Source organism: Cololabis saira, chromosome 16 (assembly GCF_033807715.1).
Source record: "Cololabis saira isolate AMF1-May2022 chromosome 16, fColSai1.1, whole genome shotgun sequence".
Taxonomy (NCBI): Eukaryota; Metazoa; Chordata; class Actinopteri; order Beloniformes; family Belonidae; genus Cololabis; species Cololabis saira.
This window is the reverse complement of record NC_084602.1, coordinates 17,333,981-17,347,617: the sequence shown is the minus strand read 5'-3', so window position 1 is coordinate 17,347,617 and position 13,637 is coordinate 17,333,981. Positions and strand designations below refer to the sequence as shown.

The 13,637-nt window shown below is 45.2% G+C and overlaps 1 protein-coding gene across 1 annotated transcript in view; it reads right to left on the bottom strand.

Annotated features, from left to right (window-relative positions):
• Window positions 1–13,637, bottom strand: part of kif6 (kinesin family member 6) — a 100,663-nt gene that overhangs the window by 74,126 nt on the left and 12,900 nt on the right. Inside the window, exons 6-9 of the mRNA XM_061743275.1 lie at window positions 9,221–9,350; window positions 6,355–6,561; window positions 633–776; window positions 332–418 (exon numbers count right to left, since the gene is read on the bottom strand). Coding sequence (XP_061599259.1) covers window positions 332–418; window positions 633–776; window positions 6,355–6,561; window positions 9,221–9,350 — 568 coding nt within the window. The remainder of the gene's footprint in view (window positions 1–331; window positions 419–632; window positions 777–6,354; window positions 6,562–9,220; window positions 9,351–13,637) is intronic.

Sequence of the window (13,637 nt, the reverse complement as noted above, 5' to 3'; positions counted from 1 at the left end):
CAAACAGGACCTCTGAGCAGTCTAAATATTACAAGAGAGATACAAGTTTGTGTCTTGGAGGTGGAAAACTGGAGCTTTAAAAGCGACAGTGTCACTGGAAAAACTCTTTTGATACAGGAAACTTAAGCACATGGGGGTTTATACTCTATTTCATTTCGATGCCGGGTTTCAGTGGAGTTCATTTTCTGATCAACTTTAAGTCTGGAAGCTAAGAGGAGGGTCTGGCCAAAATAAAACAGCACATGATGTCATGCCTCTGCGGTGTGATTGTGTGGCGAGCTATGGTATTTGTAGTGACTGGTGAAATGTGGTGAGCGGCCGGGAGTCTCACCAACGCAGGATCCAGTTCTTCATTCAATACCGCCTCATTCTTGATGAGAGCCACGCGCTGAGCAAAGCGGCACGTAGAGATGGACTCCTGTTGAAAACAATTCGATCAATCTGTCATCCTCTCTTAACAGGACAGAAATGGGGATTTATTGATTCTAATTCCTCAAGTGAATCCATACACTTGAACAAATGTGAAATTTCATACTGTTATTTGTAATTTTCATGAGACTTTTCTTTCTTTCTCTGATATAACTGTTAAAGAGAGCCAAGAGGCTTGTAATATTGTTACTGAGGATCCTTACATCAAGGTTCCTTTTTTCCACTGCAATGTTAGCAATCATGGTGGTCATGCAGTTGCCTCCGAGGCTGTCCCTCAGCAAGGACGTTAACATGGAGTTTCTGTATGGGATATGGGAGCGATTCTTCTCTGACAGCGCTATGATCACCTGAAAAAGAGCAATGAACACTGATGATATTTTAAAAAAAACAACTCAGCAGGGCTAAAAGTTTGGCCACATGAAGCCTGTCGAGGCTGCAAGTAACTGCAGTCATTTCTACCACTTCCCGAAACAAGAAAATGTGTTTAAAGGCAAATATAAACATATAAGATGTTTCGACTAAGGAAAGGAACAGTCTTAAGAAAACGGTCTAGTAATTGTTTGAATTTTAATTGTGATTTCATTATTGGCACCCAAAGATTGTAAAATTAATGTTATTTAAATTGAGATGCTTTGTTGTCCCCAGGGGACAATTCAAGGTACTCAGAGGAGGTAGTGAAAATGGCAATATCGAGCAACAACAAACAACAATAAAAAAAGAAATAATAGATAAAGAAAAGTAATGAAAACAGTGCAGTATAAAGACTAAACATGTTAAATTCAGAAGAATTTAATGTAATATGTAGATAAATTCTGTTGAATAAATAATGTGTAACAAAGTTGAAATATATGAATAGAAACTATGAAATGAATACTATGAAGCAACACCGTATGACATTAACAAAAAGGCTAACAAAAGAGATCATTCTGAGTCACAAGCTAATCATCGAAAACCAAAAATCAGGGACTGTTACGTCGCCCAGATTGGTGCCCCTCCCTGGAGCCAGGCTTGGGGTTGAGGCTCGAAGGCGAGCGCCTGGTGGCCGGGTCTTTGCTCATGGGGCCCGCTTCCCTGCGCCTTCGGGTCGGGAAAAGGTCTCTCGCTGTTGTTTGTGCCTACGGGCCGAACAGCAGTGCGGAGTACCCGGCCTTCTTGGAGTCCCTGGGAGGAGTACTTGATAGTGCTCCAACTGGGGACTCCATTGATCTATTGGGGGACTTCAACGCTCACGTGGGCAATGACAGTGATACCTGGAGAGGCGTGATTGGGAGGAACGGCCTCCCCATTCTGAACCCGAGCGGTGTTTTGTTGTTGGACTTCTGTGCTAGTCACAGTTTGTCCATAACGAACACCATGTTCAAACATAAGGGTGTCCATCAGTGCACGTGGCACCAGGACACCCTAGGCCGGAGGTCAATGATCGACTTTGTTGTCGTTTCATCTGACCTTCGGCCGCATGTCTTGGACACTCGGGTGAAGAGAGGGGCTGAGCTGTCAACTGATCACCACCTGGTGGTGAGTTGGATGTGCTGGTGGAGGAGGAGGTTGGAAAGACCGGGCAGACCCAAACGGATTGTGAGGGTCTGTTGGGAACGTCTGGCTGAGCCCTCTGTCAGGGACATCTTCAACTCCCACCTCCGAGAGAACTTCTCTCAGATCCCGGGGGAGGCGGGGGACATCGAGTCCGAGTGGACCATGTTCTCTGCCTCCATTGTCGACGCGGCGGCTCGAAGTTGTGGACGCAAGGGTTCCGGTGCCTGTCATGGCGGCAATCCTAGAACCCGGTGGTGGACACCGGAAGCACAGGATTCTCTTGTGCGTCTCGGGTAGCTTGGCTGTCCAGTTATCGAAGGCTAATGATAATTCTATTAAAGAATTATTAATAATTAATAAAGTGGACTATTTATCAATTTGAATTATCAAAATGATAATAATTCTCGGGGCACCACCCCCGATGCCTTACTCCGGGGGAAATTTGATAACTACACAGCAGAAAATCAGTCTCATTATGATTTGAATTATCCTGCAGAACAGCAAATCTTACTATATCTTACAGAATAACAGTGAAGGCGTGATATCCGAACACTAGGCTCTGCTTAAACAAATCAATTTGTGACCAAATCTTGCATGAAATAACAACCACTCATAAAAAAATCAATCAGGATTTATTTACATACAGGTGTCAAAAGATGATAAACGCAACACCCCAAATAAACCTGATGGCAGAAATGGCTTAAGTATCATAAAACAATTAATTAACTAGAAAAACATCAATAGAAAAATAGGACATGAAAGTTAAATGCATGGACTGAAAAAGAAAAGAAATCAAGCAATAATAACGAAGATACAGAACATCTACAGTTCAAACGGGGCTCCTGTGGTCTTTTAAAGATGGACGCGCCCTCTTGGCCACGTGCAATTAGAACGGATGGTGATCCCGGTGTTTAAACCGTGATCAACTGGCGAAGCAGCACTTTAAAACGTGACTGACTAGCAGAAAGTGGCGACGACGACAACATAATCGAACACAATAATGATAGCAATGATAGTGATGTATGCAGTAAACTCAGCTCTGAACACAGATTTAGCTCTGGAACGCTCTCAATTAAACTAGTACACTCAGACTCAAGACCTCACGCCTTCCGGTCGGGATCAGGAAGCTGCGGGTTCTGTTGGGGTTCCAGTCCGATGCGGCCTTGTTTCTCTCGGCTCCACCATGCGGCTCGGCTCGGCTCAGTCCTGTGGGACCTCACGGGCAGGACGATCCTGCAGGGGTTCCCTGGGGCGGGCAGCCGCTCAGCTTGCTCTCCACGTTCCTCCTTTGAAAAGAGATGCAGTCTTGCTACGTGCGCACAGCCGGGCAGGTCTCTCCGATCACGGAGCCTCTTGACGCGCCTCCAGGCGTGCGAGGACAGTCCACTGGAATCAGGGCCGTCGCCGTCTTTCACCAAGGCGCGGGCTCACGGACCTGGAAGAGTCTGGCTTCCGGGCTAAGGGAACTCAAGCAGAGAAAAGGTTAGGAGGAGCAGGAGGGACGGAGCGCTGCCTCGCTCCGGGACCGCAGCGGATCTCCAAGCCAAGCTGGAGCGAGGGCATGCAGAGCATGGGCCGGCCGTGGAGCAATGCTCCGCTGGATCTTCTCTCCCCCCTCCCAGGGGGGGAGGAGGAGATGGGATCTTTGGCCCGCAGCCAAAAGGTCCAGCTGCTCAGGACGGAAGGTTGGTCGGAAGAGAAGAGCAAAGGAGCAGCGGCAGGGGTTTTGATCCTACGCGCGCTGCGGTGACGTCATCGGTGCCTCACTCGGGATTGGGTGCGCGTCGCTCTCAGGCGCCGCCCCATCCCGCATGGCATGCTGGGATTGTAGTTCATGGCACGGTCGCCATTTTATGAGGCACATTAAAGCCAGTTCCAGGCTGGGGGGGGTTGCTGGTATTTAAGAAGCAGTACCATTTTGGAGGCCTGGTTTTCGGGCTCCGCTGTGTCCGGCCCCCCCCCAGGGGGTGTCGTAAATCCCCAGGGAGTCTGTTTCCCTGGCAGAAACTTTCCTTGCTTTGATCTGTTTTGACCCCCCCTCTAGGGGTCATAAACTTGCTATCTCGGGCTAGGCAGTGGGTCGCAAACGGACTATCTCGGCCGAGATCACCAGGAGGCACATTGCAGCCGCTTTTCAGCTGAGCCGTTTCAAAGTTGGATATACACATTCACAAAGTGTTCATACATTTTAAAAGTCCACATGATCATGCGGCCCAACAATTCCGTCAGACTGAAGAAGGAGTCCTACCGGGCTATGTTGGCCTGTGGGACTCCTGACGCAGTAGATAGGTACCGGCAGGCCAAGCGAGCTCGGGCAGTCCTGGAGGCAAAAACTCTGGGAGGAGTTCGGGGAGGCCATGGAGGAAGACTTTCGGTCGGCCTCAAGGAAATTCTGGAGGACCGTTCGGCGCCTCAGAAGGGGGAAGCAGTATTCTGCCGGCACCGTTTACGGTGTGGGTGGGGAGCTGTTGACCTCGACTGGGGACATTGTCGGACGGTGGAAGGAATACTTCGAGGATCTCCTCAACCCGACTGACATGCCTTCCACTGAGGAAGCAGAGGGTGAGGACTCAGGGACGTGCTCATCCATCACCCAAGCCGAGGTCACTGAGGTAGTTCGTAAGCTCCTCAGTGGCAGGGCACCGGGGGTGGATGAGATTTGCCCTGAGTACCTCAAGTCTCTGGATGTCGTGGGGCTGTCTTGGTTGACACGCCTCTGCAACATTGCATGGAGGAAGGGGAGAGTACCGCTGGAGTGGCAAACCGGGGTGGTGGTCCCTCTGTTTAAAAAGGGGGACCGGAGAGTGTGTTCCAACTATAGGGGGATCACATTTTTCAGCCTCCCCGGGAAAGTCTACGCCAGGGTACTGGAGAGGAGATTACGGACGATAGTTGAACCTCGGATTCAGGAGGAACAATGCGGTTTTCGTCCCGGTCTTGGAACACTGGACCAGCTCTATACCCTCCGCAGGGTGCTCGAGGGTTCATGGGAATTTGCCCAACCAGTCTACATTTGTTTTGTTGATCTGGAGAAGGCATTTGTGTTCTGTGGGGGGTGCTCAGTGAGTATGGAGTCCGGGGCCCTCTATTAAGGGCTGTCCGGTCTCTGTATGATCGGAGCAGGAGTCTGGTTCGCATTGCCGGCAGTAGATCAGACTTGTTCCCGGTGCATGTTGGACTCCGGCAGGGCTGCCCTTTGTCACCGGTTCTGTTCATAATATTTATTGACAGGATTTCTAGGCGTAGCCAGGGGCCGGAGGGGATCCAGTTTGGGAACCTCAGGATTTCATCTCTGCTTTTTGCAGATGATGTTGTCCTGTTGGCTTCATCGGACCGGGACCTTCGGCATGTGCTGGGGCGGTTTGAGGCCGAGTGCGACGCGGCAGGGATGAGAATCAGCACCTCCAAAACCGAGGCCATAGTTCTCCATCAGGAAAGGGTGGCATGCCTTCTCCGGGTGGGTGGAGAAGTCCTGCCTCAGGTGGAGGAGTTCAAGTATCTCGGGATCTTGTTCACGAGTGAGGGAACGGTTGGAGTGTGAGATTGACAGACGGATCGGTGCAGCGTCCGCAGTTATGCGGTCGATGTACTGGACCGTCGTGGTGAAGAAGGAGCTGAGTCGAAAGGCGAAGCTCTCGATTTACCGGTCAATCTACGCACCTACCCTCACCTATGGTCGTGAAATTTGGGTAGTGACCGAAAGGACAAGATCGCGGATACAAGCGGCCGAGATGAGTTTCCTCCGCAGGGTGGCTGGACGCTCCCTTAGAGATAGGGTGAGGAGTTCGATCACCCGGGAGGAGCTCGGAGTCGAGCCGCTGCTCCTTCACATTGAGAGGAGTCAGCTGAGGTGGCTTGGGCATCTGTACCGGATGCCTCCTGGACGCCTCCCTAGGGAGGTGTTCCAGGCATGTCCCTCCGGGAGGACACCCCGGGGAAGACCCAGGACACGCTGGAGAGACTATGTCTCTCGGCTGCCCTGGGAACGCCTCGGACTCCCCCCGGAAGAGCTGGAGGAAGTGTCTGGGGTGAAGGAAGTCTGGGCATCCCTGCTGAGGCTGCTGCCCCGCGACCCGGGAACGGATAAGCGGAAGAAGATGAGTGATGATGAGTGAGTGAGAGTCGCAATTGCTCTAATTACTTTTTACACAGTATCTCAACTTTATTGGAATTAGGGCTGCACATTACTTTATAAGTCACTCAACTAAACAACTGGGAAGTTTCATGACAACCGGAACAATGTGATTGTTATTGTTTTACCCGCTCTGACATAATCTGTCCACGCACGCATGTATAAACTCCTGGAAGAATTTTATTAATTCCTAAAAGGAAATCAAAAAATCCTAGAAATCTCACCTGCTACACGTGCCAACAGAAAAAAGGAGTGCGTACCTGCTCCAAGTGGTGGAGCGACAGGTTGATGTACTTGGCCTCAGTGAGCAGAACCCCATTCAGACCAGTTTTGCTAACTCTGTCTGACCCAGCCAGGTCCACCAGGTGGAGTTTGGATCGGCGGACGGTGGCTGAGCCCGGCTCACGCCTGCATAAGTGCACGGTGAAAACGCAGTGGGAACGAGTGGATGCCTGATTCGTGGGAGTCTGAGGGTGACAAACAGAACAAAATTAGTGGAATAAAAGAAAATGCTTAAAAACTTAACTATTAAAAAAAATTATACATAGTCTTAATGTATTCCAAAACCTAGAATACCAAGACACGTGGCAAAATTCTCAACCTAGTATTTTTCATATTCAAACAACAAAAACACGTTTTCCTGGACGACCATTCTCTCTGGCTCCCACAGGCTCAGATCAAAGTCTGGCCATGTGCAACTGATGAGCTGTAAACACATGGTGGCGGCTTTGAAAAAGCTGGACTTGATTTTCAGATGGTCAGTGGAAGTCAGGTTGGGAGCAGGAGGAGACAAAAATAGAGTGTGAGTCACTTTGCACAAATAAGCATTATTAACTAAAGTGGGATGAGTTACTCACGGGGTCCTGACTGAGTAAGAGAAAAAAAACCCACAGGAAATACATATTCCATGACATAGTCAGTGGACTTTTTGGTTTTTGATTCTTCGCAAACAGATTCAACACAAGATGATGATCATAAATAGCACTATTTAATGTTTTTGGAGGAAAGACGTTGAAATTTACTTGGATTAGCCTCTGAATCCTTGATGAAACTGACATCAACATAAAAAATCCACAGATGGATTTCCTGGTAATTCATTGACAAAATGTTCTCTGGTCCTGACTTCATGTTGTCATAAATTAGCCAACAACCGCTTGTTAAAGTCACAACTTGTGTGTCTGGGCAGGCAGTCATGAGCACTGGAGCTCCACAGCGCAATATACTTTCACCATTTCTCTTCACTTTGTACACCTCAGACTTCCAGTATAAATCAGAACCCTGTCATCTACAGAGATACTCAGATTACTCTGCTGTTGTTGGGGTGTCTCAATGATGAACAAGACTGTACTAAAAACTGGTGAACTGTGAACTGATTCTCAGTGAGCAGAGTGGAGATCTATAGTGGTGCTCCTGGACGACCGTTAAAAGTTGTCAAAAGACACCAGCAGATGCTCACAGATATGAAGTGGCCGTTGCTTCTTATCTCTGACTGTTGTGCCCTTTTCAGCAACACGTTTGGGATCGCATTACTACTGTACCAGAGTTCGGGTGGGCTCTACTTCAGTTTAATGTTCCAGAATAACGAGAGTTGACCACAGACAAGATGACAACAGACAAATGCTGTAGGTCATGTTTAGGTGGCCATCAACAGTGTGCATGTTTACAGAGAAATGCTAACACTAAAGCTACAAAATAATATAGTCTTAGCTGTGAGGTCAATTTGAGGTGACAGAGCCTTACTGAGATCTCAGCTGACCACATGTTGGTCTTTTAAGGATCACGCGCTGACCACACACAGTGATGCTGTGGTTTAGCTAAAAAAAAAGGTAATATTGTGAAAATATATGCAACAGTAAGAGCTGGCTGATTCAAATATCAAGAATTAAGTTTGAATTTAGTTCATCTGCTGTGCAGCCTGCTCTGGGGGGTAGTTCAGACCCCGCATGACGTGAAGTTTGCAGAATAAACAGAAAGCAACAGATGAGAGGAAGCGTTTCCCGACAAAGCTGAGGGAAGCACATGAAGCTGAGAAGTTGTAATTTATTTCATGTCCAATAAAACTATGCAGGGAATTGCCAAATCTCAAAGTGAGTGAGCTAAAGGTCTACTGGGCAAACCATAAAGGGAAGTGTCATCTTTTAGCCACATGTCTGAAATTAAGAGAAGAAAAGAAGCATTGCTGTGAACATTATTGAGAGTCTATGTGGAGCACTTAGTTGTGAGATGATTCTGGCAAAGATGAATGAACATCGTTCATGGTTCTTTGTATGTTTTAGGCTCAAGAGAAACCTTCTCGCAATCAAGTCTCGCAGAGGACATAAAATAAAGCATCTCTGTGTGGGTGGACCTCTCTGGGGTGTCCTTGGACCACTGCGCTGATATATTTTCAAATAAATTTCTACTGAAAGGTCCTTCCAGAGCAGTGGAAACATGGAACGTGTCCTCTGATACATTCAACCAATAGGATATATTTTAAGATACAGCCTTGAAAGTGCATGAATTATCTGATACGTTTCTGCTGGAATACTTCTCAAAACTTGCTGCCATTTAAAGGAACTTTTCATCCCAGATACCACAGCTTTCACATTATTTTGTAGTGGTTTTGTTTGATGGATGAATCCCAGCCACATCAAAAACAGACTTCAAAATCGTCTTTGAACATGAAAAAGGGTGTCTTTGATTGAACATTATGAGCTAGTTTACCTCTACTGTCCATCGTTTACTTACAAACCAGCAGCAGGAGCACACAAGGTGATATCAAGCTTTTGCTGCAAACCTCAGATCGCAAAGCAGTGGCTGACCCACCACATGTCTCATCAATGTGGGGAGTCTGGGCCAGTGTAGAAAAAGAAAAAGAAAAGCACCACAACATAAACATAAATTACAGAGAGAATGCTTGCTTTTACAGGGGGAAAAACTGGTAAAATGGACCACAGGGGACCAAAATAATATTTTAGAAGGGTCCTAAGGTAGCTTTTAGGATGCATATTGCATTTGTGGAACAAAAAAGAAACCCTTTGTGCCACTTACCCTGGGAGTGGTCAGAGGTATTTTTGCTTACTGTTTACAGTCCTCGCTAAAAACACTGCCTCCATGGTGTGAGTGTGTGTTTCCTTATTTTCTTACTTCCGCAATCATACGGTTGGTGTCACCCAGGAAGAGTAGATTCAGGGCCTCCTCTTCGTTTGCAGACTGCTGCAGAGACAGGTTTCTGAGGTGGATGTTCTGGTCTGCATCCTCCATAATCATTACTCTTCTGAAAATGAGAAAGCAGTAAAACCTTTGTGTAAAATGCATTATAAAACGCATTCCAAAGAAGCTGCAGTGCATCTAAGATCAACAATTATTTCAAAGCAACTTTGGCTTATTATGATAAAACCCTGTTGTCACTTTGGCATCTATAAAACTTGATAAATGTCCAAGATATACAATACATCTTTTTTCAGCTTCTTTTATGGTAGTTTGCCCGATTGTAAGTTGATAATGCATTTCAGACAAGCTGTAGAGTCATGTGTACAAGTTGGAACAAAACCTGACAGGACCTGGGCATCTTGTAATCATCGAATTGAACATGAACTCTTCTATGAGTATATTCTCAAGACAAATGTGAGCATATCTGTCACACCGCTAAAGCTTAGTCAACCCTGACTCATGAAACAAAAACGAAATGGTCCAAAGAACACCACCAAATCCTGATCAGACTGACTGAAATCTAAAAGAGGTTACATGATGCCCTAGCCAGTAGCAAGTGTTTAACTTAAAAGGACCTGCAGCTGTGCATAATCAAACAACAAAAAATCCCAATGAACTAAAGCAACTCCGTGTTGGGCTACAGTCCTTTGCTGGTAGCAGAGGCTTGTGCTCGGACGCCTTCCTTCTCTGTTACTCTACAGCACCACCCCTGGCAACAGGCTGGCAGGCATAGAATAACAGCCATTTGAAGACTGATTGTGCGGTTTAGTTATTTTTTCCCCGTTTTGATTTATTCATTTTGATAAGTCATCTTCATTATTAATTATTAATAAATATCGTAAGACAATTATTAATAACTCTGTAATAACTAAACCAGCACTCCCTTTGTTGCACAACAGCTGGAAAGAAGAATGACACAAATTTCCTCCACAACCATGTTGGAGACTCATCAGGTAACACAGGAAGTTATTACAGTTAAAGGTGGATTCACAAGGTGTTGAATCATGGAGCTGTTTAGCATTGTTCACACAACTTTGTTTTCTTCTTTTTGGCTTCATATTTATAAATGAATAATGAATGGTTAAAAAAGTTATTGTTGGTCTAAGTTTGTATTTTCCCAATAAGACCCACTACAATGAGATGGTTTTAGTGAAGATTTCACACAAAACACCAAAGACATAATTGAGGATGCACTAATCTTTGCATTATAAATGCCATCAAAAACGTCTTGCAAGGGGAGATTGTGCACTCTTAGTCTGCTGCCCCGGGGATATTTTGGTTCAGATTCTCGCAAATTCGCCAAATTTGGCACAGATGTTGTCCATACCATACTTAATCATTTTAAGATGGGTGCCAAGATTGGCGCCCCATGGTGCTGCCATATTGCGCAATCCAATATGGCTGCCACCCCCCAAAAAACGGAAAGGCCTAGAATCATAAATGATACCACTTTTTATGTGTTTTCTGGATCGTAGAATCTGATTCTGGTGTTATTTCAATGATTTGAGGTCAAGATTACCACTCAAGGTCAATTTTACTCATCAAAGTTGGTATATAAAGGCAATATAGGGGTAAAATCCAGTATTTCTGGTGTGCCATGCTAGATGCCACGCCCAAAACATTTTTTTTTTTTTTTTTTTTTTTCATTATAAGCTATACTTGTATGTATGTATCAATGTTTCACAACTCAAAACAGTAGATTGTTTATTATAAACAATAAACGAATAACAAACAATTTTCAATTAAAATGTATATGTGCCAACAGAAAAAGACAAACAAAATGTGTTTAGGGACACAGCCTTTTTTTTTTTTTTCTTTTTTTTTCCACAAGTCCACAAGTACAACTTCAACTTTAACTAAACAACTGACAGTAGGGGACAATGTAATCAAAATAGTTATTCCGTAAAACTTCAAAATGTCATTTACATTCTTTATTGTGTCTCCATTCCTTGCAAAGCGGGGAGTTAATGGCTGTCATCTTCGTTATTAAGGCACCCACCTTCGCATTTGCAGAGGATTGTGCATCGGACACCGATACGATTGCATTTGCACCTTCCCATGCATCCCTTGAGGCAGCCACAGCGTACAAGAAGGTCACATGCTGCTGATGCATCATTAAGAGTGGTCCACAGTGGTTGCCATGTGCCAGTGCCATCTTTGTGCCAGCCCCACTCACTGAAGTCAGGAATTTCCTGCTGGACCGAGGTTGCCTGATTCCAGTAGAAACTTGCCTGCAGTAGCGCTCGCTTGACATGCTGGAACAATGCAGCTTGGGTAGGTGGGAGGTTTTCCAGTGATCTACTTCCAGTGGTGAAGAGGCGATGTCTGGCCTCATTGACACCAGCTGCACCACACCCCTTGCTGTACATGAGGACGACGAAACGCTCAATGTTCTGCATATGCACAGACTCAAGACTGAAGAGGTCAGGGGTGTGTGTGAGAGCAACTAGTGTGTTGGTGAGGTCTGGTATGCTTCTCCAGGCTGCCCAAGCTGTCTTCTTGCCACATCCAAGAAACTGGGAAGTTGTGTCACATCCTGTTAAGCTGTGGAAGAGGGGTAGTGCCAAGGACTTTGATGGACCGAGATCAGAGTAGATGGTATGGACTGGTATGTCACGATATTTTCGACCAGTACCAAAACCCACCCAGAGCTCTGTTAGGCCAAGGGTCTCGAAAAACCGGATTGCCAAAATGACAACATCGCTGTCTACGGTGCGAACATAGTACACAAACACAAATGTCATTATGTTGTCTATCAGAAAAATGCATGCACTTTGCTAATATTACAACTTACCTGTCTTTTGTATGTGCACCATGAATCATGCACCATGTATGTGCACCTGTATAGCCTCATTAGGGTACCTTCATCTTGGTTAACTGGCAGGCTGATTCAGCAAACACATCAGATGTGTTTGTTGTTACTGTTTGACTCCTGACTTGTCTCTGACAAGTTTGAAAATAGGTTAAATGGCAAATATTATTTAAATAATGATAAGATTTTTTTTAATGACCCCAAAATTACCTTTATGTTAACTTGGGTAAACTTGAGGGGTAAACTTGACCTAATATCATTGAGATGACATAATCTGATTGCTTTGACTTTTGAGTATAGCTTATAATGAGAAGAAAAAAAAAACTTTTGGGGGTAGAAGCTGGCATGGCGACCCAAAAATACTGGATTTTATCCCGATATTACCTTTTATATACTAACTTTGATGAGTAACCTTGACCTTGAGCGGTAATCTTGACCTCAAATCATTGAAATAACACCAGAATCAGATTCTACGATCCAGAAAACACATAAAAAGTGGTATCATTTATGATTCTAGGCCTTTCCGTTTTTTGGGGGTGGCAGCCATATTGGATTGCGAAATATGGCAGCACCATGGGGCGCCAATCTTGGCACCCATCTTAAAATGATTATGTATGGTATGGACAACATCTGTGCCAAATTTGGCGAATTTGCGAGAATCTGAACCAAACGGTCCTTATTTTGCCCCGGGGCCCCCGACTATCTTGAAATTAACTTGAAATGGTGAATTAGAAATGGGAAGCATTGTGTCCCACCATTTTGATGTCAAATAATCCCATTTGGACGTGGGCGTGGGCTCAGTCTGACACGTCCTCCATCTACAGGTTCAAACTTGCTGCAAGTCGACGCTTTGTTTTAAATATAAACAGAGGATCGTTTTCTTGGTGCTTTATTAACAGACAGGCTGAATGACTGCAACGATCTTACCACATCATTTCCATCCAGCCCCCAGAGATTGGAGAGTGTGGCTACTAGACTGGCATGTCAACAAGGTGAAATGAGTGGAGAACACGTGCAGACAATTATGTTAAAATGCGCGGATAATTGAGGTGGTCTGATGAAACAGTATCAATCTTATTGTGATTAAGAGCTGTGTCTCGACAGCCAAGCCAACCCAAAATATAATTCGAGTGTTGTACCTTCACAAAAAAAGAGATGGAATGAATGAAGGCAGTTCACATATGTTTAGGCATTGAGAGAGAGGAAAAGGGAATGCATGATAAAAATAGTGGAAAGATGAAATGTAAAACATGGAAAAAGAGAGATGGAAGGAGAAAAACGTGCCAGTGCAACAGCTTCTTCTTGAATCAGCAAGTGTGGCCAAAGGTTCACAACAGGCACCATCTATTTCCAGATTTGTGGATATCTAAACCTTGAGTTGGATTGTTTGCAAAATAATACAATTTATTTAAAATGAAGTTGCATATGAAAATGTAGGACATCTATTAAATCTGTGCAGTTAGATGTACAAAAACAGGTTAAAACAGAGGGGCTGAAACAAGAGTCACATGGACCCAGAAAACAACTTCCCTCAGATTT